The sequence below is a fragment of the Tiliqua scincoides genome, chromosome 10, assembly GCF_035046505.1.
Source record: "Tiliqua scincoides isolate rTilSci1 chromosome 10, rTilSci1.hap2, whole genome shotgun sequence".
NCBI classification, from domain to species: Eukaryota; Metazoa; Chordata; class Lepidosauria; order Squamata; family Scincidae; genus Tiliqua; species Tiliqua scincoides.
This window is the reverse complement of record NC_089830.1, coordinates 22715630-22739093: the sequence shown is the minus strand read 5'-3', so window position 1 is coordinate 22739093 and position 23464 is coordinate 22715630. Positions and strand designations below refer to the sequence as shown.

The window sequence follows — 23464 nt, the reverse complement described above, 5'->3', positions numbered from 1 at the left end:
ACCCAATCTCTCCTTGCTTCGTTACCCAAAGCTCATCTGAAACATTCATGCTGGGGCAGAAACGGGCAACCAAAATTATCAGGTTACTCGTCACAAAGGCCACAACGGATGGGGCTTTTTAGTTTGTCTGCATGTTGTCTAGTTACCTTGTGGTTTCTTCCTAGCCACACTTAGCAATGCCAGGGATTGAAGCTTTCCCCATGCAAACATGTGCTCTCTCCTTGAGCTGTGATCCCTCCCCTTCCTAGCAATCGAATGCAATCAAGTTGTCATGAATGGAGCACAAAAATATCCAATGTACAATGCCCTGTTTTGTGCTCATCATAAAGAAAGCAACCACAGATAAATGCTGTTTGGGCTGTGTTACTCTGAAGAGAGCTAGGTGGCCATGCTCCAAGGTGTTTTCAGCAAGAAATGGTAAGTCATATAAAAGGTCTTCTTACCCGAGATGAAACAGAAGGTAATGGTTAGATATGACCATGATGGCTTCCTTGGTTGTGGGAGGGGCGTGAGACTGAGTGTTCCAGTGATCACGGACCCATAGGCAGTCATAGCAGAAATCATCATGAAGATGATAGACCCAATGATGTAGACTGTGGAGGAGGAAGAGAAAGGCAATGACACATGAAAGCTCATCCTAGCTTCTCTTTCTGCTCATTGCCCCACTCCCTTACTTCTCATCTCAGCTTCTCCCCAAACCAGTTGTTCCCGAATCATTCTCCAAGATGCTCTCAAACATCTGAAGTTTACTATATGTGGCTCTTACATTAATTAAGCAAGTTTGGTCACCCCTGGCCTGGAGCAAACTTTGACTCTGGGCTGACAGCTGTGAAGATTTTATTGAAAAGTGGCAGAGACCCTATCTGTGCCAATCGAGAGCCATGGCCAACAGTAACCCACCCTGAAGCCCTGGAGTACCTCTACCAGTCAGTGCCAGCAATTCTGAGCTTGACAAACCAATGGCTTAACATGTTAGGAGGCAGCTCCCCTGTTTATATGGTCTTATGGCAGCTTTTGATTGAGTACCAGAAGCTCAGGCTATGAATGCCACTCTAGCCTTTGCAACTGGCCGAGGAGACCAAGGTCTACCTTGTGCTTGTCTTTTTATTTAGACAGTTCTACATGGAGCCACTGGAACTAAAATACACCAGATTTGTGTCATCACAGGGACAGTGGAGTCTTGTGGCTTTGTGCTGAGTTTCTTTGTACCCTTTAAGGCTGGTGATGTCCCAGAATCCTCTGCAAGGTGCAGGGGGTTTGGTGACAGATGCCCAGGCCGTCCCCATCAGAAAAGGCCATGTGAAAAAGTTTCCCTGAAGAATGAAAGTTTAAGAACATCAGACCCATAAGACTGACCTGCAAAAGGACTTATGGAACATTAACATCTGCAGTGACTCAAATCGTTGCTTTCTCTAGCCAACCACTATCTAATCCTCAAATGTGTATATACATATGGGTGCAAGGGACACATGGTCGTCCTTTCCCCTGATGAAGACTGGTCAAAATCTGGGGTCTTCTTCTATAGTCAAGTCTATTCCCTGAAATGTTATGCATTTGCCAGTAGATGGAGCAGAAGACTCATTCAAAATTAAGTAAGAACCTGGATTTGAATGCAGGGAACTAACTGTCCAAGGCTTGGTTCTGGGAAACTGAATGAACTGAAATGATATGAAGAGCAACCACAGTAGTTTGTCCACTGTTTGTCCACTGATGTGAGCCTAGTTTCGCACACTAAGGGCGCAATCCAAACCTGTGCTGGAGCAGGCAAGCCAGGAGGCATGTGCTGCATCCAACACAGGTTTGTTGGCTGCAGTGGCTCAGCCAGGGGCAAGGGGAAGCTCTTCCCCTTACCCCTGGGTAAGGGCTGCTCAACCCAATGGGTCTCCTCGGACCTGAGCCACCTCTGAAGGTGGCGCAAGTCTGAGGAGAGTGGAACGGCTTGAAGCCGCTCCGTTCTCCCTGGGGACGGGGGGGTTGGGATCTAGCATAACTGCCGGGTCCCAGCCCCACCCCCGGCTCCCCATGCGCCTGCCCCCAGGGCCGCCCATCACCCGCCCTCCCCCCGCCCAGAAACGTCTCCCTCCCGCCTCCTCCACGCTCCCCCCATGCCTACCTTTGCCACTTGTGTTGGCACGGGTGCACTGGCACAAGCGGCGGTGAGGAAGCCACTGCGGAGGCTTCCGCTGGCACCTGTGCACCGGCGCATCTAGATGCGCCAATGCAGCTTCCTCCCATGGAGGCTCAAACGTGCTTTATGGCACGTTTGCAACCTTCCCGGGGCACCCATGCTGGCATAAGTGCCGGTTAGGATTGCACCCTAATTCTAGATATGCATACAGCCAGAAACTTGAATGCCTGCTCTGTCCCTTCCCCTCCCCTTATATAACTGGAGTGCTGTCAGCTTTTCTATAAAGCAGCACATTATTCATGGGTAGGCGTACCCTTTACAACAGTTGTGAAAACCAGGTTCCGGTATCTGGGATGTGAGGAGTTTTGTTGATAGCATGGACTCTAGCCAATAGGTGACTTCCACCACCAGTTTTTCCCCCACACACACCATTCAAGAACTACTTTGAAACCTGCAGAACTGATTTGTTTGTTCGTTTTCCCCAGAGCTCATTGCCAGAAAGGGGGGGGGGAATATATTATTTACAGAAAAAACTATCAAATTGCCTTCGCCACTCCTGAAACGTTACATGGGTCTTCACTCTCACTGGGAGTAAATCCAGGGACTCCTCGCTACAGAAACTAAATCACGGCCTTGACAGTGCCTCTTGTTTGATGTTCTGAGGATTCTGTGGCCCTTACGTGGCACATTTGTAAGCTGGGTGCACTGCCCCAAGTGGCAGGCTCTCCACAGTCCCCGATACACAAAGGTTCCCCGGACAAATTGCTTGACCCAAAATTCCGTTGTGATCGTGATCATTGACAGACAAGTAGCTATGCAAGAGAGGATGACGCCACTCAGACGGAGCCTCCCAATCTGGCCTAGGCTGGTGAACCATTCGATCAGACTGAACTTGGCCATGGCAGACTTGAAGCGCTGCCAACACGTGGGTGACTTGGCGGGCTTGTCTGCCATCTTCTTCAAGATTTGGGACTCACTGCCCTTGGAAGAAATTGAATTGAATGTCTATGAGGCCTCCTGACTTTTCAGGCTGCTGGGATCTACCCCAAAGCTCTATTGATGAGGAACGGAAGGACAGTGCTCCCATAGTAACTCCAGCATTCCAGAACCCTGTGGATTCCTGGCCAGCCTCCCCTTCCATATAAAGAGGCCCCGGCCCCATTTTTTTATCAGTGTCATGTTCTCAGTCTAGGTCTGCTGAAATACAAGCAAGATCTCACCCAGAGTGGATTCCTTCATCCATAGTCCACACAATTGTGGTCTGTCAGCTTCTGTTTAAAGGCAATGTACGCATGCTTTGGACTAATAGTGCGTGAGTTCAAATAGCAGCATTTGAAATTCAAAAAGTCAAAGTTGGAGCCTAAAATATAGTTTCTCCTTTTTTTGGTCTTTTTTTCTTTGTTTTTAATTTGCACAAAATTGAATTTTGGTTTAAGTATAATACAGTTGAGACCTTGGTATCCACTGATTTGGCATCCACTGATTTGACTCACCACTGATACAGGGGTGCCCCTTTAAATGCCTTGTAACAAGGGGGGAAAAAAGCATCAAAATCCTATTTCCTGCCTTCATGCTGTTAAACCACATGGGTTGCAAGCTTGTCGGGGTTGAAGATAGCTTTAAAGATCCACTTCCAGGTTTCTTGCTACTCCACTGTTGCCCCGGAATGCATCAGTATGCACTGAGATATATGAGGACTGCCGCTGAAACCCTAAACCTCTTCAGATGTTCGCTCCCTGTGAACACGTGAGGGACTCCCGGGATGGGTTCACAGCCCCACTGTCTACCAATGATGCATGTGAGTTAGCTCTGCTGGTCAAACATTCATTAATTATCTGCAGGACAAATGTCAAGTGCAAGGAGGGTTAGAGCCCAATCCCAGCCTACTTCCCAGCACTGATACAGCTGTGCCAAGGGGTTTGTGCTGTATCCTGCAGTGGGGGAGCAGTCACAGAGGCCTCCTCTAGGTAAGGGAATGTTTGTTCTCTTACATCGGGGCTGCAATGCGGCTGCTTTGACACTGGAAATTTAGATAGGATTGGGCACTTAGTCATGCCACAATGTTCTAGAGCAAGGGTCTCCAAACCCTGGCCCAGGGGCCAGATGTGACCCACAGCAAGCATCTTTCAGTCCCAATCAGTCCATTGCCTCAGCCTCACCAGGACTAGACACTCAGTCATATAGTATTTAGGATAATTTTATTCTGTTTTTTTCAAAGCATTTGAAGGTTCTATTAAGCACGGTATAGGGTGAAAGAAGAGAATGGAGGACATAGAAAGATGTGGTGCCTGGTGGTGACTACAGGAAGAAGTGAATAGTGACCAAAAGAGAGAGCAATGGCACAGTTGAAATCCTAGTGGCCAAACCATTAACCAGTGAAGTCCTTTTCAAGACATCCCTACTTCTGAGCCTTTGCAGTGCAACAGCCAGTCACTCTCAAGGTCTTCTGTTATGGCCGAGAGGACCTCAAAGTTGCTTTAAAATAAAAAGCACGAGTAGAAATGCAGGTATAAAATTGTGTGTTAGATGACAGATTCTTTGTGGTCCATTTCAGGGTGACAGGGTATATACAAGACCCTCTGGATCTGTTCTGTCTGGGGGGTGCGAGGTCAGAGACCTGCATTCCCATCATCCTAGTGCTCCACCTGAGACAATCGCCTCAGTTGGCTTCATGAATTGAACCAGCCCCCAAAGCCTTCACTCTGCAATGTTAGTTTTCAAACTATGTGCCTGGGAGCTCTGGGGTTCTTAGAAGCTTATTAGGGGTCCTCAGTGAGAAGATCAGCAATGATAAACAGACTTTCAAGAAAGAAAGCTTGCCTAGCCTTTCCCTTCAGCAACAGAGATAAGTGCTAGGGGATCGTTTCAGCACTTGCAAGGTGAATGTGTCTGCTTGAACCCATGCATGTTAGTTCTAGCAGATATCCCAGAATCCTGTGCAGTCCACAGGGGTTCTGGGTGGAAAGGATTCCTTGAAAGCAGACAATCTCGGCATCATTGCCGAAAGTGCGTTTCGGAAGGGGCAGAACTGTTGTCGGCACAGCTGGGAGAGTGGTGGAGGGGGATTCCGTGTGCATGGGTGAATCGGGGAAGCTCCTTTTGGTGTGCAGTGTCCCCATGGTGAGACTTCCTGCTTCTTTGAATCCAGGGGCTCACACACTCTCATAGTCACGGCGTGGGGAGTACAGGTGGACCAGCAGGCTGAATATACCTGCAAGGGGGAGAAACAAACATAAGAGGGATGGCCTTATAAGAAGTGGTCTTATATTGATTTAAGCCATTGGTTCAGCTGGCCCAGTATTTTCTACATCCCAGGCTAGAAAGGCCAGCAATGCATGCCTCTAACATGGGACTACCTGGTACTGGAACCTTATGCATGCCCCTAACATGTAACTGTACCACTCCTCATGAAGTTAGAGCCCATTTTGTGTTACATTCACCCATTTTATTTTTTTCCTAGCTTCTGGCCTCTAGGGCTTGAATACCTCTGAGCCAAACAGAAATCTTTTTTTGAACAGGCAGAAATCTTTTTGTATTTAAAAAAAACTCATGAGAGACTTCCTAGACCCCCGTTCTTCACTCCTCTCCACTTTCTCTTCCACAACGTTCCCCTCTTTGATTCCAAGGAGAGGGAGGAGGAGGAACAGCAGTGAATATGCGGCTGGGCAAGAGGGATGGCATTTGGTAGTCATAGAACTCAGGGGAAGTTAGAAGAGGTTCCCAGGCAGTTGTCTTCCTTGCCATGTATCCTTCTCCATCACCCTGTGCACTCACCAGCCAACAAGAGCATTGGAAACGCTGCCCAGGCTAGGTAGAATGACCACTGGAAAGTGAGCTGGGTGTTTGATTCCTTATTCTTCCCCCAGGATTCAGCTGTGAACACAACTACAGCTACAAAAGTGCAGAGTCCTACAAGACAGGGCAGAAGACAATCAATTAAGGGGCTGGCTCACTTGCGTGCCTGTCACTTGCTGACTGTGGCCAGCACAACTGGGTAAGAGTTGGTGATGGGACATGGCACACTGAATCAAGGTCAGCCTTGTTTCTTACCCCCTCACTCAGGCCTCAGGCCACACCAGATCTCTTCAGCTGATGATACATGCTGGTCCCATTCTGCACCCTCCCCATGCAGCCAACCTCTTTCCCCTTTAACCAATGGACCCTTACCTCCTATGAAGGCGGCAACGGCAGCAACAAAGGAGCCGGTTATGCTGCCCTGGTCACAAGGAGTGAAGGAAACAGCAACAGAAAGGACAGAGATGGTCGCAGCCAGGGAGGCCATGATCAGGAATGTGCATGTGGCTTGGATGTAATCTGCAAGTGAAGCAAGTAACACAAAGGGTTAACTGGAGATTTTCTTCTCTTCTCCAATTAAATTCACACAACAGAACCCAAATAGCTTCAATGACATGCCTGCCTTTTACATGAAGCCCCCCCTCCCAAAATCAGCCCCTTACGCCTGTTAAACAGCAACAGCTAAACTCCTATGCGCCCTTCCTCTGGTGCATGAATACAAACACACCATGCAGTGCACACATGTGCTGCAGCAGCAACAACCTGTTGTAGGACCATTTCAGGGTGTGTGTGTCTTTTTTGGCACACCTTAGGCAAATGGCCACATAAGAGTGAAAAATCAGATCCCTGCCTCAAGCAGCTTATAATTCCAGTATGGACACATGGGAAACAACAGAGTGGGGAATGAAGGGGAATGGAGCATGGGCAAATGGGAAGCATATGTGATTGTTTCAGTCACGCATACATAGCTTATGGCCTAATTCTAAGGAATTGCTGTACCAGTGGACCATGTATGTGCTATCATAAAAGAGCCATAAAGCACTTTGCAACAGTGCTTGTAGATAGCACACCAGTGGGAAGGCTAGAGCCTTCCTGTGTGCACCAGCTGTCACAGGGATGGTCACTGGACCAGGTGAATCCAGCGCAGGGGAGGAGGGAGGGGAAGGAGGGGTGGACCAGGGTGGGGGGGGGGAGGATAGAGTGGGTGGATTGGGCCTAGGAAGAGGATGGGATTGGTGGCACCAGTGCATGCCATATTGTATCCCCCTTCCTGGGCCCAATCCATCTGCATGAATCAACTCAGACTTGTGCTAGTTATATCATTGGCACAGGTTCAAGTTGACCCATACTGGCTGCTGGGGCTATGTTCCCTTACTCCGAGGAGACCTCCAGCAGCCAAAATTCCGCCATGGGATATAGCATAGTCCATGCCAGCACCACTGTATCATTGCCCAAGAATTTAATGAGGATTGGGCTGTTAAGTGACAGTGAAGAATTTAGACTAAGATCAAGTGCTAAAGGCTTCATGGGAAGCTGAGCTTTCGGGTGGGGTGGGGGGGGGGACAGGCTCAGACAATCATCTCAGCTTGGTCCAGGTCTGTGAATAAATAGCCACTCAGGTGGTCGCCTGTGATGAATAAGAATTGCCTCCAAGCAACCACACTTTGAAAATGTGGTTCCTCCTTTTCTTTCTGGTCATTGATGTCCCACAGATGACTGGCATATGTATGCACATGTACAGGTGAGTTAGAAATCATTTGCAGGGGCTAGTAACTAGTTGCAGGGGCTAGTAACCAGTTGGGGGGGCTATTAGCAATGTTTTACCCACCGCCCCCACTAGAATAATTTTGCTGTGTTTGGTGTCATGGTGCTGCATTCCTTACCGTAAATCTCAGATGGCACAAAACACTTCCCATCTCGGCAGACTTGCCAGAGGCCACTGTGTGTTATGTCCCTCGGACCGTAGGCCACGAGCCAGTAATCTGTAGTCAGAGCCATCAACAGAAAGACAATGCTGACGGAAGCTACCAGCATGCTGAAAAATTTATAGGCTCTCATCCTCTTGACGGTACAGCTGAGTTTCACCAGTGACGTTTCAATTGGCTGTCTGCCTGGTACCATAATGGAAAAAGTGAAAGGGTGGGATTTAATGTATGGAGGGGGGATGTTCTGACATTACAATGGGTGCAAATCCAAGGGGGTATGAACAATGTGGGAGGTGCTAGTTGATCCAGTCACTCTAGGCCAGGGATGTCAAATGTATTTCATACTGAGGGCCAAAGTTAGCATTCATGGTGCCTGCTGAGGGACCCAGGTAACATCATGAAGCAGGAAATGACATCGTTTAGCAGATGATGGCCAGAAATAAGCACTTTGTTCCCATATAGAAACTCATTTAGCTGCAAATGAAATGACAGAAGAGAAAATGCGCAAATCTTGTTCATATTTTCAAGAGATAGATAGATAGATAGATAGATAGATAGATAGATAGATAGATAGATAGATAGATAGATAGATAGATAGATAGATAGATAGATTAAGCAGGGCTGTATCCAGGGGTTACAGCAGTTAGCAGACAAGCAGTGTGCTTCACCTCAAGCCACTTCCTGGAGCTTTTGTTCACGCCTTTGATGTCTCCATGATCTCAACGGAAGCCTGGTCTACGTGCAGCAGAACTGAACACAAGAAACCGATGCTCCCTGAGTCAGGCTCCTGGTCTGTCTCACTAATCATGGCCACCCCAGGCTGGCAGCAGAGTTTCAGACAGGGGAGTTTCTTTCTTTCCCAGCCCTACTTGGAGATTTCAGAGACCGAAGTCAGGACTTTTGGGACTTTTCCCTAGACCTCACCACTTTAAACAGCAGGTGGAGGGGAATCCCATTTTGGATTGCTCCCTTTGTGTGTATGGCTCCCAGCAAGCAGTAAACCAGCATAGCAGGCAAAGATCTCTTGTGAATTGATCTTTAGCCTTCAGTGCCTTGCATACCGCCTTGCCCTATCCAGGGGTCATTCTCTTTAGTCCACCTGCTTTTATGGTCATCCTCCTTCAAAGACCCTGCATTTCTTTTCCTCTTGGACTCTGTTTGAAACTTCACCCTGGAATACTGCCAGATAGGGCTGAAAGAGGCAGGTGGCAGGCACTTAAATGCTGAGCACCAGGTTGCCAGTTTACAACCCAGAGAACCGTTCTGGCAGCCCTGCAGCTAGAGAAAAGGATAGAGACAACCACGTCTCCTTCCCCACTCCCCCTCAAGTCCAGTCACCCTCCTCCTATCTATTGGGGGGGGGGGATGGCAATGCTGTCTGCTCCTGTAGGTAAGAGCAAAAGATGGGAGGCAGATGGAAAGGAGGTTCAATGCAGATTGCTCATTGCAACAGGGGCAGTTGATGAGACACCTCCCAGGCATGACACCCCCAGTCCCCCTTAGCTACACTAGTGCTCTGTTGCATCTGAGATTATATGGGGAATCTGGCAAGCAGAGCTTCTCTCCCTTCTGAAGACAAGCTGCCTGCAGACGTTGTATAGTTCTTGTACACAGCTATTAAACATGGAACAGCCCTGTCCTCCTTTATGTCTGATCACCTGGGGGGGGGGGGGAAGAGATGGCATGGCTGTATTTTTCTTCATGACTGCAGGGCTGCTGAAGATAGAAGAGAATCTTCCCGAATACAATCTGGGAACCCTGGTCAATAACATTGTGAGTATGCAAAACATTTCCTTGTTGTAATCCTTACAAGAACCCTGTGTGGTAAGCATTTAATGTTCCCATACTGCAGATGAGGAAGACTGAGGCAGAGTGTTTCTGATTCAAACCAGGGATTCAAGCTAGGGAAGTTCTGTTTCGTAGTGCAATCTCTCAACCAATTCACTACACCAGCTGTCACACCTGAGCTCAGTATCAGGAATCAGGCATACATACTTGTCATTATGCCCTAGTTCATCCCAAGCGGATTGCTGACATGGAGTTTTCCCACCCCCAGCATCTGTCTGTCCTAGAGGAGGACCAGCATGTTTCCATCCTTACCTGGATCCCTCTGCAGAAAGAGTCAGATGCTGACACTGCGAGCCTTAGAGCAGGAAGTTGCGTGTGGGGAGCAAGTAGTCTTTGCAGAAGAAAGGGGTGGTCTTTGGGGGGGGGCAGGACACAGTTGTGGTTGCAGAAGATGAAACAGAAGGTGCGAGTGAGGCTTGGTTTAGCCTCCACAATGCCAGTTGACCTTCTTGTCCAATCTATCTCAGCTTTTATTTTAGTTGTTCTCTGCAGACTCTTTCTTTTGCCTCTTCTTCCTGTGGTTGGCTCCCCCCTCCTGCCACGTCATTCTGCCCCACTACTGCAGCCTTTTTCGAAATACCTATCCCCAAAAAACATGAGGGGCAGATGTATGTGCCTGTGGCTTCTGTGGGATGAAGCTGTTATCTCACATCTTCTTGTCAAAGATAACTGCCTGTTCCTGCAGCCAGAGTTGCCAACTTTTTTTACAGGCCATGTTTCTATACCTTTAGCAGTCACCTGGCACCCTGACTGACATGGAAACAGGAAGAATGTCACCAGCTCAGTGTCAGGGTCTCTTGAAGGTGTAGGAGTGGAAGCAGTCTGAAAATCTCTTCAGTGGCCATTGGCAAACTTGCATTCATGTGATGGGGTAAACTGGTGCATGTAGTGGCTAGAGTGTTGGACTAGGTTCAAAGAGTCAAAGAGACCCAAGCTTAAAGTTTCCTCTTAGCTAGGAATCCCAAGTCCCCTAAAAGCAGAGTTACCAGAAGAGTTTTTCAGCTATTTCCAATTGCTGTTCCCCAAATTCCCACAGCACACCTGTGGACCTTTCGTGGCACACCAATGTGCTGCAGCACACCAGTTGAAAATTGCTGTTCCAAATGCTGAAGTTTCAAGTTTTTCATTATCTGTTGAAAAATAACAGACCTTTATGAATATCTGCAAACAGAAACCTTCAATGTTATGTTTTCATTGTGTTATGGGCTGGGGGATCTCAAGGGTGGACAGAAGAGGGTGTGGGGCCAGCCCCTCCTGACATATGAGACAGCATGCTAACTGCTAACATGTGCCATCCTCTGCTTCTCCCATGTTCCAATACTCTCTAGCTCAGCCATTTTCAACCACTGTGCCGTGGCACACTGGTGTGCCACGACTAATCTGCAGGTGTGATGCATACGTTCGAGGGACGGTCATATCTTAGTTGAGCCAATGGGGATATAAGCTCCCCATCAGCAGCATGGTGTGCCTTGTCAATTGTCAAAAAACTGATGGTGTGCCTTGATAATTTTAATAACTTGTCAGTGTGCCATGATATGAAAATAGCTGCTCTAGCTCATCACTCTCCTCCCCTCCACATTTCCTCTTCCTCTGTGCCCCCTCTTCTTTTTTCAATCCAAGAAGTGGAAGGAACTGTGGAGGTAAATAGAAGGACAGAGATAGGTGCCCCCACTAATCTCTGAGGCAACCATTTTAGTTGCCTCAGGCCAGCCCTGAGAGAGCACCCCATTATGGGCAAACATGGGGGGTATCAATCTTTTTAATCCACCAGTCATTTAGGACTCCAGCATACCCTTGCTGGGTGGCCTCTTTGTTTGTTTGTGAAACAGCCATTGCTTCCTGTCTCCTTTACTTGATCCTGGGAATACTTCTCAGTAATCCCAAAAAAGAGGGGGGGGGGGAGGAGAAGAAGACAGTACCACAAACCAGACATGGAAAATTTGATATGAATTTATTACAACCATTGGAATTTTCAAGAGAGGGAGGGAGGGAGAGAGAAACTTTCAGAAAACTTTTTCTTTCAACACAAGGAAAACTCTGGGATAGAGAACTCTACAAATGGATAGTACAATACAGAAGGAAAGGAAACGGCTGTGGTGGTAAAATGGAGGTTGCCCCCAGCTTTCTTTATTAGAAACATAAAGGAGCACTGCTAGGCAGGAGGCAACCTCCAAAGCCCACATGGAATGCTGCACACCTCATTTTGCAACTGTTTCTGCGTGGAAACAAACAGATGTCAATCTCACAGGAAACCACTGTTATCGTCGATACCACGTCCAGCAAGTCATTGCTCAGACACTGGAAGTGACCTATTTCTTTATATGGACATTGGACAGCTGTAGGGAGAGATTAAGCTAAGAAGGTTGGTCCTGGGCAGACAGAGACCTGGACCCAGTTTGTAAGGCAAGGGAGTTGGAAGTGGTTAGGAGATTGCCACCCTTGCCCACAGCATTTGCTTTCTTTTTGCTTGTCCCACTATCATCACTAGCAAAACAAGTTCTGCAGGTTTTGGAAACTCAAAAACCAAACAAACAAAACCTACAAAATCTGTTTGGCCAGTGATGTGGGATATTAGTTCACCTTCATTCAACTCTCTGGAACACAACACTTAGGCCCTGATCCTATGCCCAGCCAGTGCCAGTGGCCATTGCGCTGCCCCAGCAACTGCCATCACAAAAGTGCCACAACGCACTCTGGCACCAGTGGTAAGGATGCTGGGCTGGGGCTGAGGCCAGCACCAGTCAGTGCTGGACCTCGGTGCCGGGACGATGCCTCCTCTGAATGGCCAGTGGTAAGTTGCAAGGTGGCAAGGCTTTTGGGGGCAGGGGAGAGCAGGGGGAGGGTGACACTGAGTGGAGCCCGAGGGGAGAATTGGGCCCAGGGGGGTAGGGATGGCAACATAATATGCTGCCTAATCCTATGCCCCCTCCTGTGCCCAGAAGCCCAACATGGGCCTCCTTGGTTCTGCAGCAGCTCAAGAGCAGCTCAAGAGCAGTTCAGGAGCTGGCACAGTTCTGAGGAGATTCATTGGGGCCACTAGGGGCCCTTTACTCAGGAGACTCCAGCAGCTACCCCAGGCCCATGGGATACAGCGCAGCCACTTCTGCGCCACTGTACTGCTGGGTGTTGGAGCAGCTTAAGATTGGGCTAACAGCTTTTGAAGCTCTACTAAGAAAAGTGGGAAAAAATGCACACTCCAGGTTTCTTATCCCAACAGGCAGCTGCAAGAAAGTATACAGTATATATATGTTTATATAGATACACACACATACAGCAGCAATGCAATCAGAACTCAGAGAGAGGTTTTGTTGAAACAGATGGAAGCGGACGGCAAGCGATTTCTTGCAGGGCTGGCAGCTGCTTCCGGGGGCAAGGAGACCGACAGCCCCACAGCAGCACTGTCTCCAGCTGCGGCCTCTGGCAATCCCCCTTCTAGGGAGGTTTCGGCGCTTTGCCATTCGTTTCTGCGTGCCAGATACAAGAGGTGCATAATGAGACTGAGGAAACCTGTAGGAAGAAAAAGAGAAGGCAAGAGGCTCTGACATTTTGGTCCTCACCTTTCCTTTCCAAAGCTCCGTGGGGCAGCATGTACATCCCCATCATTTATTGCCATGACTATTCTGAGAGGAGGTAAGTCAGGAGATATGATGACTGGGGCTGAGGGCTTAGGAAGGATTCATTTGTAGTTTGTGCTGAATTTTCCTTGCCAGTTTGTGTGCAAAAAGTGCTCCTGGGCCAAAATGCCTCCACCCAGATAGCTGTTCTGGGGTTGCAAAGACCACTTCCAGTCCACTTCCTTCTATAATCTCACCTGTTTGTGACTGGGTGACATGGGGACAGGGAGAGGTGCTAATCCAAATCTCCCTTCACTAACATTAAAAATATGAGCATTTAGATAACACATGTAGGTGATATTCATGGATCAAATTTGGCAGGCCAGTATTGTGCTGGCTTTAGGAGAGAAGGATGGCTAGGAAGCTGCCACTCCCACTGCCACCTGGAGTGATTGACTTAACTCATTTCACCTTGCCACATGGTGTGGGAAAACATCCCTCTGGCATATGCCCCACGGTTAAGGTTCATCTTACCATCCTTGCTGGTTCCCAAAATCTGCCCCCCTCAAGCATCCGATTCAACTTGCATTACAGGCGAGATTGTCCCTGAGAGCATGAAAACTCACCATTTGTGATATAGAGGGTGAAGACCAAGCAAGCGAGGCCGAAACTCCACATGACACGAAGGTGTCCAGCAGAGCTCATCTCTTTCTGACCCATGTCCACCATGGTGGACAAGGCAATGGTGGCGAATCCGAGGGCACCTGTTGCGGATGAACACAAGTGCATGCTGAGTTTCATGTTTTATTCCTCCATTGACAGGTTTTTAGTGCCTAATCCTCTCTCATTCCAATACTCTTCCCAGAGGAAGACCGCATACCTGTGGTGAAACTTGCTGCCGAGGAAACCAACATGCCAGAGAATCCTTTGTAGGGGCTGAAGCATGGACTGGAGACAAACAAGGAGATTGCAGCGATGAAGCCAGCCAGAATTAGAAGGATTCTTGCAGCTGCCATGTAATCTGCCAGGGAGATAGACTGTGTTATTGATTTTGATAATTGTTTAGCCTGCTCCATCAGGAGGGTGTCAATCCTGATGACCCAATCAGGAAAACAAGCCAGTGGAAAAGACAAGTTAAAAGGCTGAAATATGGACATTGGAAAACCAACCCAAATTACATTGTCTTTCTGGAAATACCAAGGGCTGCACATGAATCACATAGTCGTCTGTGGAATTCATTGTCACAAGATGTGAATGGCTTTAAAAGGGGATGAGACAAAGTCATGGAGTACCAGCAACATACCTGGGGGAGCTCACAAGTGCAAATGACCCCAGGTGGCAGGGCTGGGGGGCAGTGCTCCCCAGATGTGCCACCCCAAGGGTCACCTACACCTGCTGCCTCCCCATCTGGAGGTTTTCTGAGGGCTGGAGAGGCTGTACGTGGCCTCCCCAGCCCTCAGAAGATCTTCTAAGACCTCCAGTAGGCCTTTAAACATCATTTCCTGTTTTCTCCAAGAAACCAGAAGTGGAATTTTAAGGCCTCTGGACATGACCAGTGGGGGACATTATCTTTGGTTGGGTGGGGCAGCATTTTGTGGTCCTGACCCCAGGTGACACAGGGAGCAGGGTTGCCACTGTGGAGGACTGATCTGTCATGGCTACTAGTCATGTGCTACCTCTGGGTTCAGCAGTAGCAGTATGCCTCTGAGTACCAGCTGCAGGGGAGCAATAGTGGGAGAAAAATGTGCAGCCTTCTCCAGCTGTGGGATTCCCAGAGGCAACTGATGGGCCACTGTGGGAAACAGGATGCTGAACTACGTACATGGGCCTTTGGCTTGAACCAGCAGGGATGTTCTAATGCAGGGGTGTCAAACATAAGGCCCGCAGGCCAAATGCAGCCCCCGGAAGCAATTTAGCCAGGCTCCATTATAATTGGTCTCTCTCAGCTTGATATTTGGGCTCTCCCATATCTTGAAAATATGAACAAGATTTGCACATTTTCTCTTCTGTCATTTTCAACTAATGAGTTTCTTTGTGAGATCAAAGTTGGCTTATTTATGGCTATTGTCTGCTTAATGACATCACTTTCTGCTTAATGATGTCACTTGGGGCCCTTGGCAGGCACCGTGAATGCTAACTTTGGTTCTCTGTATGAAACGAATTTGACATCCCTGTTCTAATGTTCACTGTAGACCTGCTAGGGCTGGGCTGTGGACAGCAGCAGCCACAGAAGTTCAAAGGTTGAGACCAGGAGAATCAGGAACGAAAGCCCAGAATCAAAGCAGGAACCAAGATGGACAAGAAAGCAAGGGTCAGACATCCAAACCAGGAGTCAGTGAAGGGTGAGTAAAGAGGCAAGGAGACCTGGTTGCTCAGGCCCTGGCCAGACAAGAAGCCCTTATGGCCCTTTCTGCCCAGCAGGGTTGGGGTAATATAACCAGTGGCATCACTAGGGTTTGCATTACCCTGTGCCGGAAGCCAGCGCATCACCCCCATGATGGACCTCCTCCCATTGGAGTGGGTGGGGCAATACTCCTGGCGGTGGGCATGGTGATGCACCATTGCCCTGCTCCTGTGCATTTTTTGGCTATAACTTTTGATAGAATAGATATATTTCAATGTGGTTTATTTAATTGGATTCTACATGAAATTACACATCAATTGATATATAACATGATGGTATTATTCAAAAATACCAAGATTTTAAAAATTTTGACCAATAATGGTGTCACCCCCATGTGTATCACCCAGTGTGGCCTGCACCCCCCCCCAGTGATGTTGCTAACTATAACTGAGCCAAGCCAGGAATGTGAGTGTGTCTGGGTGGGTGGGGGGAAGAGGGCCAGGAGCCCAGCACTCTGGTGGCCCTTACTAGTGTCATGGCTCAGCTGACTGCAGGCAAGCTGGTTGCAATGCCTTCCTTCGGGGCTAATCATCATGCCGGTCTCTGGGATGATGATTTCCAGCCAGGAGGGGCTAAGCAGGGAGATGGCCAGGAGCAAGAAGCTGATGAAGTTGCAGGCCACTATGGCAGCTCTGTAGGGTGTTTTCCTTTGGATCCACTGGGAGGTGTGGGATGAATACATCTTGGCTGAGAGAGAGAGAAGATCTTGCAGGCAACTACCAGGAGGAAATCAACAACCCCTTTGCTCCCCACATGCTTGCGTGATTGGAAGCTGTTCGCCTCTGAAACAGTGACCAAAGAAATGGACTGAGACCTGTGGCCCCCCCAAGTCACTTTACAACCATTCAGACAGCCAATATCTCCATAAAACTGCTAGAATGTTCTGACATGGAAACTTCCTTTCTTCATCTATGCTTGGGGAGTGGTACAGTGTGTGTGGCATGGAAAAGTCACACACCTGTTTGACCCCTCTGTTAAAATACATTAAAACATAGTGCCTGTGGGCCAAATGTGACCCCCCGAAGCAATTTATCTGCCCCCCCCATTTTAATTGGGCTCTCCCAGCTTAATAAATGGGCTCCTCATATTCTGAAAATATGTACAACATTTGCACATTTTCTCTTGTCATTTGCAGCGAATGAATTTCGATGTGAGAACAAAAGTGCTTATTTCTGGCCATCATCTGTTTAGTGATGTCACTTTCTGCTTAATGATGTCACTTTCTGCTTAATGATGTCACTTCCCGCACTCAGCAGTCTCCATGAATGCTAACTTTGGCCCTCTGTATGAAATGAGTTTGACACCCCTGTGTTAAAAAGTTTTGAGGCCAGTCATGGGTGCCAAAGAGCAGAGATTTTCAATCTTTTTTTAAGCTCATGGCACACTGACAAGGCACACCATCAGGTTTTTGACAGTGGACAAGGCACACCATGCTACCAAGGGGGGGGCTCACATCCCGCATTGGCCCTACTAATAAATGATCTTCTCCCGAATTCCTGTGGCACACCTGTGGACCACTTGCGGCACACCAATGTGCCACAGCGCAGTGGCTGAAAATGGGTGCCAAAGAGGGAAGGGGGAGTTGTCCCTCCTTGTGCTTCAGCTTATGTGCAGTTATTCCTCAGGAGCACCTCTATGTTAGTATAGGATTTAGAGTTCCTCTTGTGAAGGAACCTGAGGTAAAATATTTTCAGCAGAGACAATACAACATGTTATCTATATGTTCAGACATGTTAATTGTTAAAATCTCCTCAGACACTCTGTGAAAAATCAGTTTACAAGGCGGGATTTTGAGCTCCCCTGGTGAAGGAACCTGAGGTAAAATGGTTTCAGCAGAGACAATACAACATCATACCACATTATCTATATGTTCAGATGCATTCATGGTTAAAACATCCTCAGACACCCTGTGAAAAGTCAGTGTATGAGGGGGGGATTTATTGCTGCCCTTGTGAAGGAACCTAAGATGGTTTCAGCAGAGACACTACAGCATTACACCATGTTATCTATATGTTCAGACGTGTTAATGGTTAAAAACTCCTCAGATACCCTGTGAAAAATCAGTGTATGAGGGGGGATTTAGTGCTCCCCTTATGAAGGAACCTAAGATGGTGTCAGCAGAGACACTACAGCATTACACCATGTTATCTATATGTTCAGACGTGTTAATGGTTAAAATCTCCTCAGACAGCCTGTGAAAAATCAGTGTATGAGGGGGAGAGGTCCCTTGTAAAGGAACCTGAGGTAAAATGGTTTCAGCAGAGACACTACAACATCAGTGTATGAGGGGGAGAGGTCCCTTGTAAAGGAACCTGAGGTAAAATGGTTTCAGCAGAGACACTACAACATTATACCATGTTATCTATATGTTCAGATGTGCATGGTTAAAATCTCCTCAAACATCCTGTGAAAAATAAAAGGGGGGGGGATACTGGTGCATAAAAGATTTAATCTGCTTCATGAAGGTTTCCTGCTTAAAGTCAACTGGAAGAGTGGCCATATTTGGACATAGTAGCTTCTGAGGGCAGGGTATAAACGGCAGAAAGAGGATAAGGTCAGGGTCTCAGAGTCCATTCCTATGCATGTCTACTCAGAAGTAAGTCTCATTATAGTCAATGGGGCTTACTCCCAGGGAAGCGTGGATAGGATTGTAAGTCTGTCTAAAAGCCTCTCGAGGTGTTCCAGGTATTTCCGTAACCAGAATCTTTCACATTCCGTGAAAAAGGACAGAGTGACATGACAAGATGGTGTAAATGGCTAATAGATTTTCTGAACAGACAAGACAGTGTTAGCCAAATTGCTAAAGCCTATAGGGCAAGGGTGTCAAATTTGTTTCATACAGAGGTCCCAAGTTATCATTCATGGTGTCTGCTAAGGTCCGGTAGTGACATCATTAAACAGAACGTGACATCATTAAGCAGAAAATGACATCATTAAGCAGATGATGGCCAGAAATAAGCACTTTTGCTTTCATATCGAAACTTATTTGCTGCAAATGGCAGAAAAGAAAATATGTAAATAATGTACACATTTTTGAGATATGAGACAGCCCATATATCAAGCTGAGAGAGCCCAATTATAATGGCGGCTGGATGAATTCTGAGAGTCACATTCTGCTCACATGCCTTATGTTTGACACCCCTGCTGTAGGGAGCTTGTGGTTCATCCTGGTGCAACAAAATAAAAAATAAAAAAATGTAACAGGTTTGAATTTTAGAACACATCCACATTTATTCTGCAGGGGACAATATTGCACAATGGGCAAGCAAGCAGGCTTCTGCCCCTTCTGGGGCAAGGCTTCAGTATTTATACAGTGAGGCATGCAAGCAAGCAAGGTCCTGCCCCCTTGGGGCATGCATCATGGTGCTAATGTTCCTGTGGGGCAAGAAACCAGGGTCAATCTCACAGGCAACTACTGTTATCATTCATACCATGTCCAGCAAGTCATTGCTCAGACACAGGAGGTGACATATTTCTTTATATGGACATTGCACAGCACTAGGAAGAGATCAAGCTAAGAAGGCAGCAATTTTCAACCTTTTCCATCTTGTGGCTCACTGACAGGGCACTAAAATTTTCAAGGCATACCATCAGGTTTCTGACAATTCATAAGGCACACCATGCTGTCAGTGGGCTCATATCCCCCATTGTCCCTACTAATAAATGACCTTGCCCCAAATTTGTGTGGCACACCTGTGGACCACTCGTGGCACATCAATGTGCCATGGCACAATGGTTGAAAATGGATCCAGACCAAAGGGTGTGAACTGCAGACCTGGGTTTTGATAGAAGAACTGTGTGGTGTATTGAAAGTCAATAAGCCGCCATCATTGGTGACAGTGGCCATGTGCCCAAGGTTCTGTCCTTGAAAAAGAGCCCTGTGATCAGCCGCTAACACAGTAACCTGTCTCTATCTACAATGTAGAACACCAATAGCCATGTCACAGCCCGATCCTATCCACGCTTTCCTGGGAGTAAGCCTCATTGACTCAAATGGGACTTTCTTCTAAGTTGACATGCACAGAATTGGGCTCTTAGTTTCATTGTAAATATACTGAATTCCAGACCGGATCCAATAAGTTGTGATTGAGACATGGCCAGTGAACTTTTACTGTATAACAATTTCAAACCCATCAAAATACAGTGAACATCAGAGAATCAATATATGTGTACAGTGACCAAAGTGGATGCTTGTGGGATGGGAAGATGTGACATTTCGTGCATGCTTCAGACAATTTGGTCAGAACCCTGGAAATTGCTCTTCTTTTCTTTTCCTCCATGTTGTCTGTTCTTCCCATGTTATTGCTTCTCTCCATGGCACACAGACTGGGGAAGGCCTGCTTTTTCCATTGTTCATAAGTCTTCAAAAGAACATCTGAACCTTGTGTTACTTCCACCAGGTATCACACTGTGGAATTTGTTGCATTCCAGGCAAAGGAGGTTTGAGAAGGGTTTCATAGGAAGTTTAAAGGAACAACAACAACAACAACAAGAAGTTCGCTGGTTTCAATCCTGAAAATCTTCTGACCTTTTTTCTCCTCTGCTCCACAGGAAATCCACAGACAAAGATCAACACACAGTGGATATGTTTGACATGGTTACACATTCCTAAGGGAAGTTGTTAGGTAAACTATAATATTGCACACACACACACATCATCATCATCAATTATGTTCCTTCAATTTCAGACCCCTAAGAAATGAACCTGATTCACTCCGTCCACATAAGCATAAAACAGGCAAGAGCCCTCTCTGTTGTCTTCAGATGTGCAACACCCCAAATCTTCTCTCATCACCCTGTGCCACTGACTGCTTTCCTTCATCCTCTGGATTGGATGATGAGCCACTTATGGAGCCACTTATGGTTGACAGGCTCATACTTTCATTATCGGAAAAGCTGAGTCTCTGTATCGGCGAATGAGAATGTGCCATCAGCCCGAGGAGACCTGTAGGGAGAGGACAGAGTGGATTTAAAGGGCTATGCAACATATTTAGTGCCTAATCCTGAAGGGTGGCCCAACTATGAGGCTGTCTGAGACTGCTGCCTTAGGCAGAATTGCTTGGAGATTCTTCCCACTTGTCTTCCATTCCACCTCCTCCTCCTCCTCCTCCTCCTCCTCTCACTCCCTGGGTTGAAAAAAGAAGAGGGGAATGGAAGAGAAAAGGGCATGTGGTGGATTGGAGAGTGGGACATGTGAAAGGGAGGTCAAGGGGGTAATTTGTACCTGGGCCCAGGGTCATAAAGGGGGTCCAGGAGCCAAAGGAGGGGGGCACAGATATTTTCTGGGATCTTACATTTTCTCATCTCACCCAAACTCACTGACTTGTGGAATGCCGGGCGCGCAGTGGCAGTTGCTGCCACAAGCTATATCTGCTGTTATATGGTAGTGTTTTTGTGTGAACAGCCTATTGTGTTATTCCTGCTTCAGGCAGGGATGGGAGCCAGAGATAACAGCCCCCATCAAGACATAATACACTGTCTTCCGACTAGGCTCCATCCCCTACCAAACTGCCCGTAGCATTCCTCATTCTCACCACTTAAAATGAAGAAGGGGCACGAAGACCAGGCGAAGTAGAAAGCCCAATGGTATGTGATCCGGGTTGTTTTGGTATTTCCATGCATGGCAACGCGAATGGTGTAAACGCTCATTGCTAAAAACACCAAGGAGGCTGGGGAAGACAGTAAAAGACCATCAGTGCACCCCTTCTGGAAGGTGCATGAAAGAAAGCAGAGGTTCACAGGCTCTGCCAACTAGGCTGCATCCCCTACCAAGCTGCCCACAGCATTCCTACTTAAAATGAGGAAGGGGAACAAAGGCAAGGGTGGCACAACCCAAGAATGCCACCTGAAGCCATCTTAAATCTTCTGCCTTGTGCTACAAAAAGAAACAAACCAAAATCTTTATACCATGCTCCTTGCACACTGCCACCGAACATGGAAGTGCGGGACTTTGAGTTTCATTTACAGGAACAGCACAATGTGTGACATAGCATGGGTCTATTCTGTAGGATTTTTGAATGCTACAGTTGTACCTGTGAGAAATGAGCCCATTGCAGAAACCAGGTACCGATACACTGCGTATCTGGAGAAGTAGCGGTAGGTGAAGATCATGAATGAAGACGCGACAAAGGCACAGAAGAGGGCAAGAACGAGCAGGGCTTTGGCACTCCGAACATTGGCTGTTGTGAGGGAGTAAACAAAGATTTTTCTTAGGAGCCAAGGTGGTGGTGGTGGTGGTGGTGCCCCTCCCCTCACAAAGACTTATTGGCTTCTAATGTGTGCTTGGAATGCCACTTCCAACAGGGGGGTTCAGGGGCATCTAAAGGGATGGCAGACATAAATGAGGGCAGGTGTCTCTCACGTGAGATGGCAATGATGCTGGTGCACATCAGCTTGGTACAGACTTTCCAGATGCCACTGAAGTAGTTCTGATTGCGTGCTTCCACAAAAATCCAGTGGTGGTCCATGACAGCTGTAATAAGCGTCAAAAGACTGAAGATTGTCATCCACGTGGCTGCAACTTCACTCCACCCCATTGCTCAGTCCAAAGGTTTGGGCCTCCTCTTGTTTATGGTGGCTTCTCTTACAGAAAGCCCATTTTACATGCTGAAGATCAGCGGCCGTCCCATGAGGTCTCCAGAATCCCACCCACCCTGGAACGTAAACCGTAAAACATGTAGTCAGTTCAGAACTTGTTCAGAACCCCCAAATCTCTCCTCTCTGACTCTTCTGTCCATTCCGAGTTCCATCAGCTGATTCTTGATGACAGGTCACTGCCACAGACCATTCTGCAGTCAACAATAGGGAAGCTGTTGGCTAGGCAAGGCCTGTCTTGGTCAAACAAGTAGAGCTGAAGAGAAAGGGTTCAAATGTCTGAAATATCACAGATTTTCCCATTTTGCCACTCAGATTCCAAATGGGAGATTTTAAAATGTTTAGGAAAGAAATCTAGGGAGATTTTGGAGAGGGAACTCATTTTGGTTCTACTGTAGAGGCTGTCAGGAGCTCTATGCCTGATTTAGGATCTCACACAGATTCTGGCATGGCCAGGTCCCCATGTGAACAAAGAACACACTCCAGAATGTGTTCCAATGGCTTTTGGGATACATCCACAGTTTATATAGAAATATCAGTCCTGTGCCCACTGAGGACAACAAAACAAATATCATCCAACCCTCTCCCCCAGGACCCTTGAGCCAGTTGTAGAGCCAGAATAATTGGGGTCCAGTCCAACCATCACTAGGGCTGCCAAGTGATGAATACATTTAAAACCTTGAGATTTCTGAAGTGGAGCTTGATGATGTCACACGGGAGGACAATTTACAGGGAGGAATCTGCTATGGGAGCAGAATCCAGTGGCAAAGAGGCAGAGCTCAGAGTACCCCTCCCCCATGGCTTAAGATTGATTGTTTAAAGAATTTCTACCCTGCCTTTCTCCTGGGAAGGACAATCAAGGTGACTAGATTAAACATTATGTCCTGTCTGACAAAGAAAATCCTGGAGCAACAGAGTAATTGACAGTAACCTGGCAATTACTGCTGCCATAAGGCTGGTGATTTCCCCCTCAGTCCCCTTCAACACACATGTCAGTAGGAGTTAAGTCCTTCCTTGATCACCACTTTTGTGTATTTTCAAGGGAAACGGCACAATTTATGTGCTTTAGTGCTGAAGCCACATGGATGTATTTTGGGAATCTGCTCTTCCCTTGATACTTGGATAAATGGAAGCCCACACACCAGATTACACAGGTCTACAAAATTGAGGATCGGAAAAGTTTTTCCCAAACTTTATGATGGTTTGATATGAATTT

At 47.4% G+C, this 23464-nt stretch overlaps 1 protein-coding gene across 1 annotated transcript; it reads right to left on the bottom strand.

The window, feature by feature from the left end:
• Positions 1-4309: 4309 nt before the first annotated feature.
• LOC136661663 (protein NKG7-like) lies at positions 4310-10135 on the bottom strand. The gene is made up of 5 exons (XM_066639030.1): positions 9949-10135; positions 7807-8034; positions 6296-6442; positions 5903-6037; positions 4310-5339 (listed from the first exon to the last, which is right to left on the bottom strand). Exons 2-5 carry the CDS (start codon positions 7979-7981, stop codon positions 5281-5283), a joined length of 516 nt encoding a protein of 171 aa, XP_066495127.1. The 5' UTR covers positions 7982-8034; positions 9949-10135; the 3' UTR covers positions 4310-5280.
• Positions 10136-23464: the final 13329 nt, after the last annotated feature.

What these genes read in the sequence shown, in the direction of transcription:
- LOC136661663 (XM_066639030.1), bottom strand. Translation starts at nt 7,981, where the DNA reads ATGAGAGCCTATAAATTTTTCAGCATGCTGGTAGCTTCCGTCAGCATT. An exon ending in TGTGCCATCTGAGATTTACG is followed by an intron (nt 6,443 to 7,806) that starts GTAAGGAATGCA and finishes CTTCACTTGCAG; the next exon opens with ATTACATCCAAGCCACATGC. An exon ending in TCCAATGCTCTTGTTGGCTG is followed by an intron (nt 5,340 to 5,902) that starts GTGAGTGCACAG and finishes TCCCCCTTGCAG; the next exon opens with GTATATTCAGCCTGCTGGTC.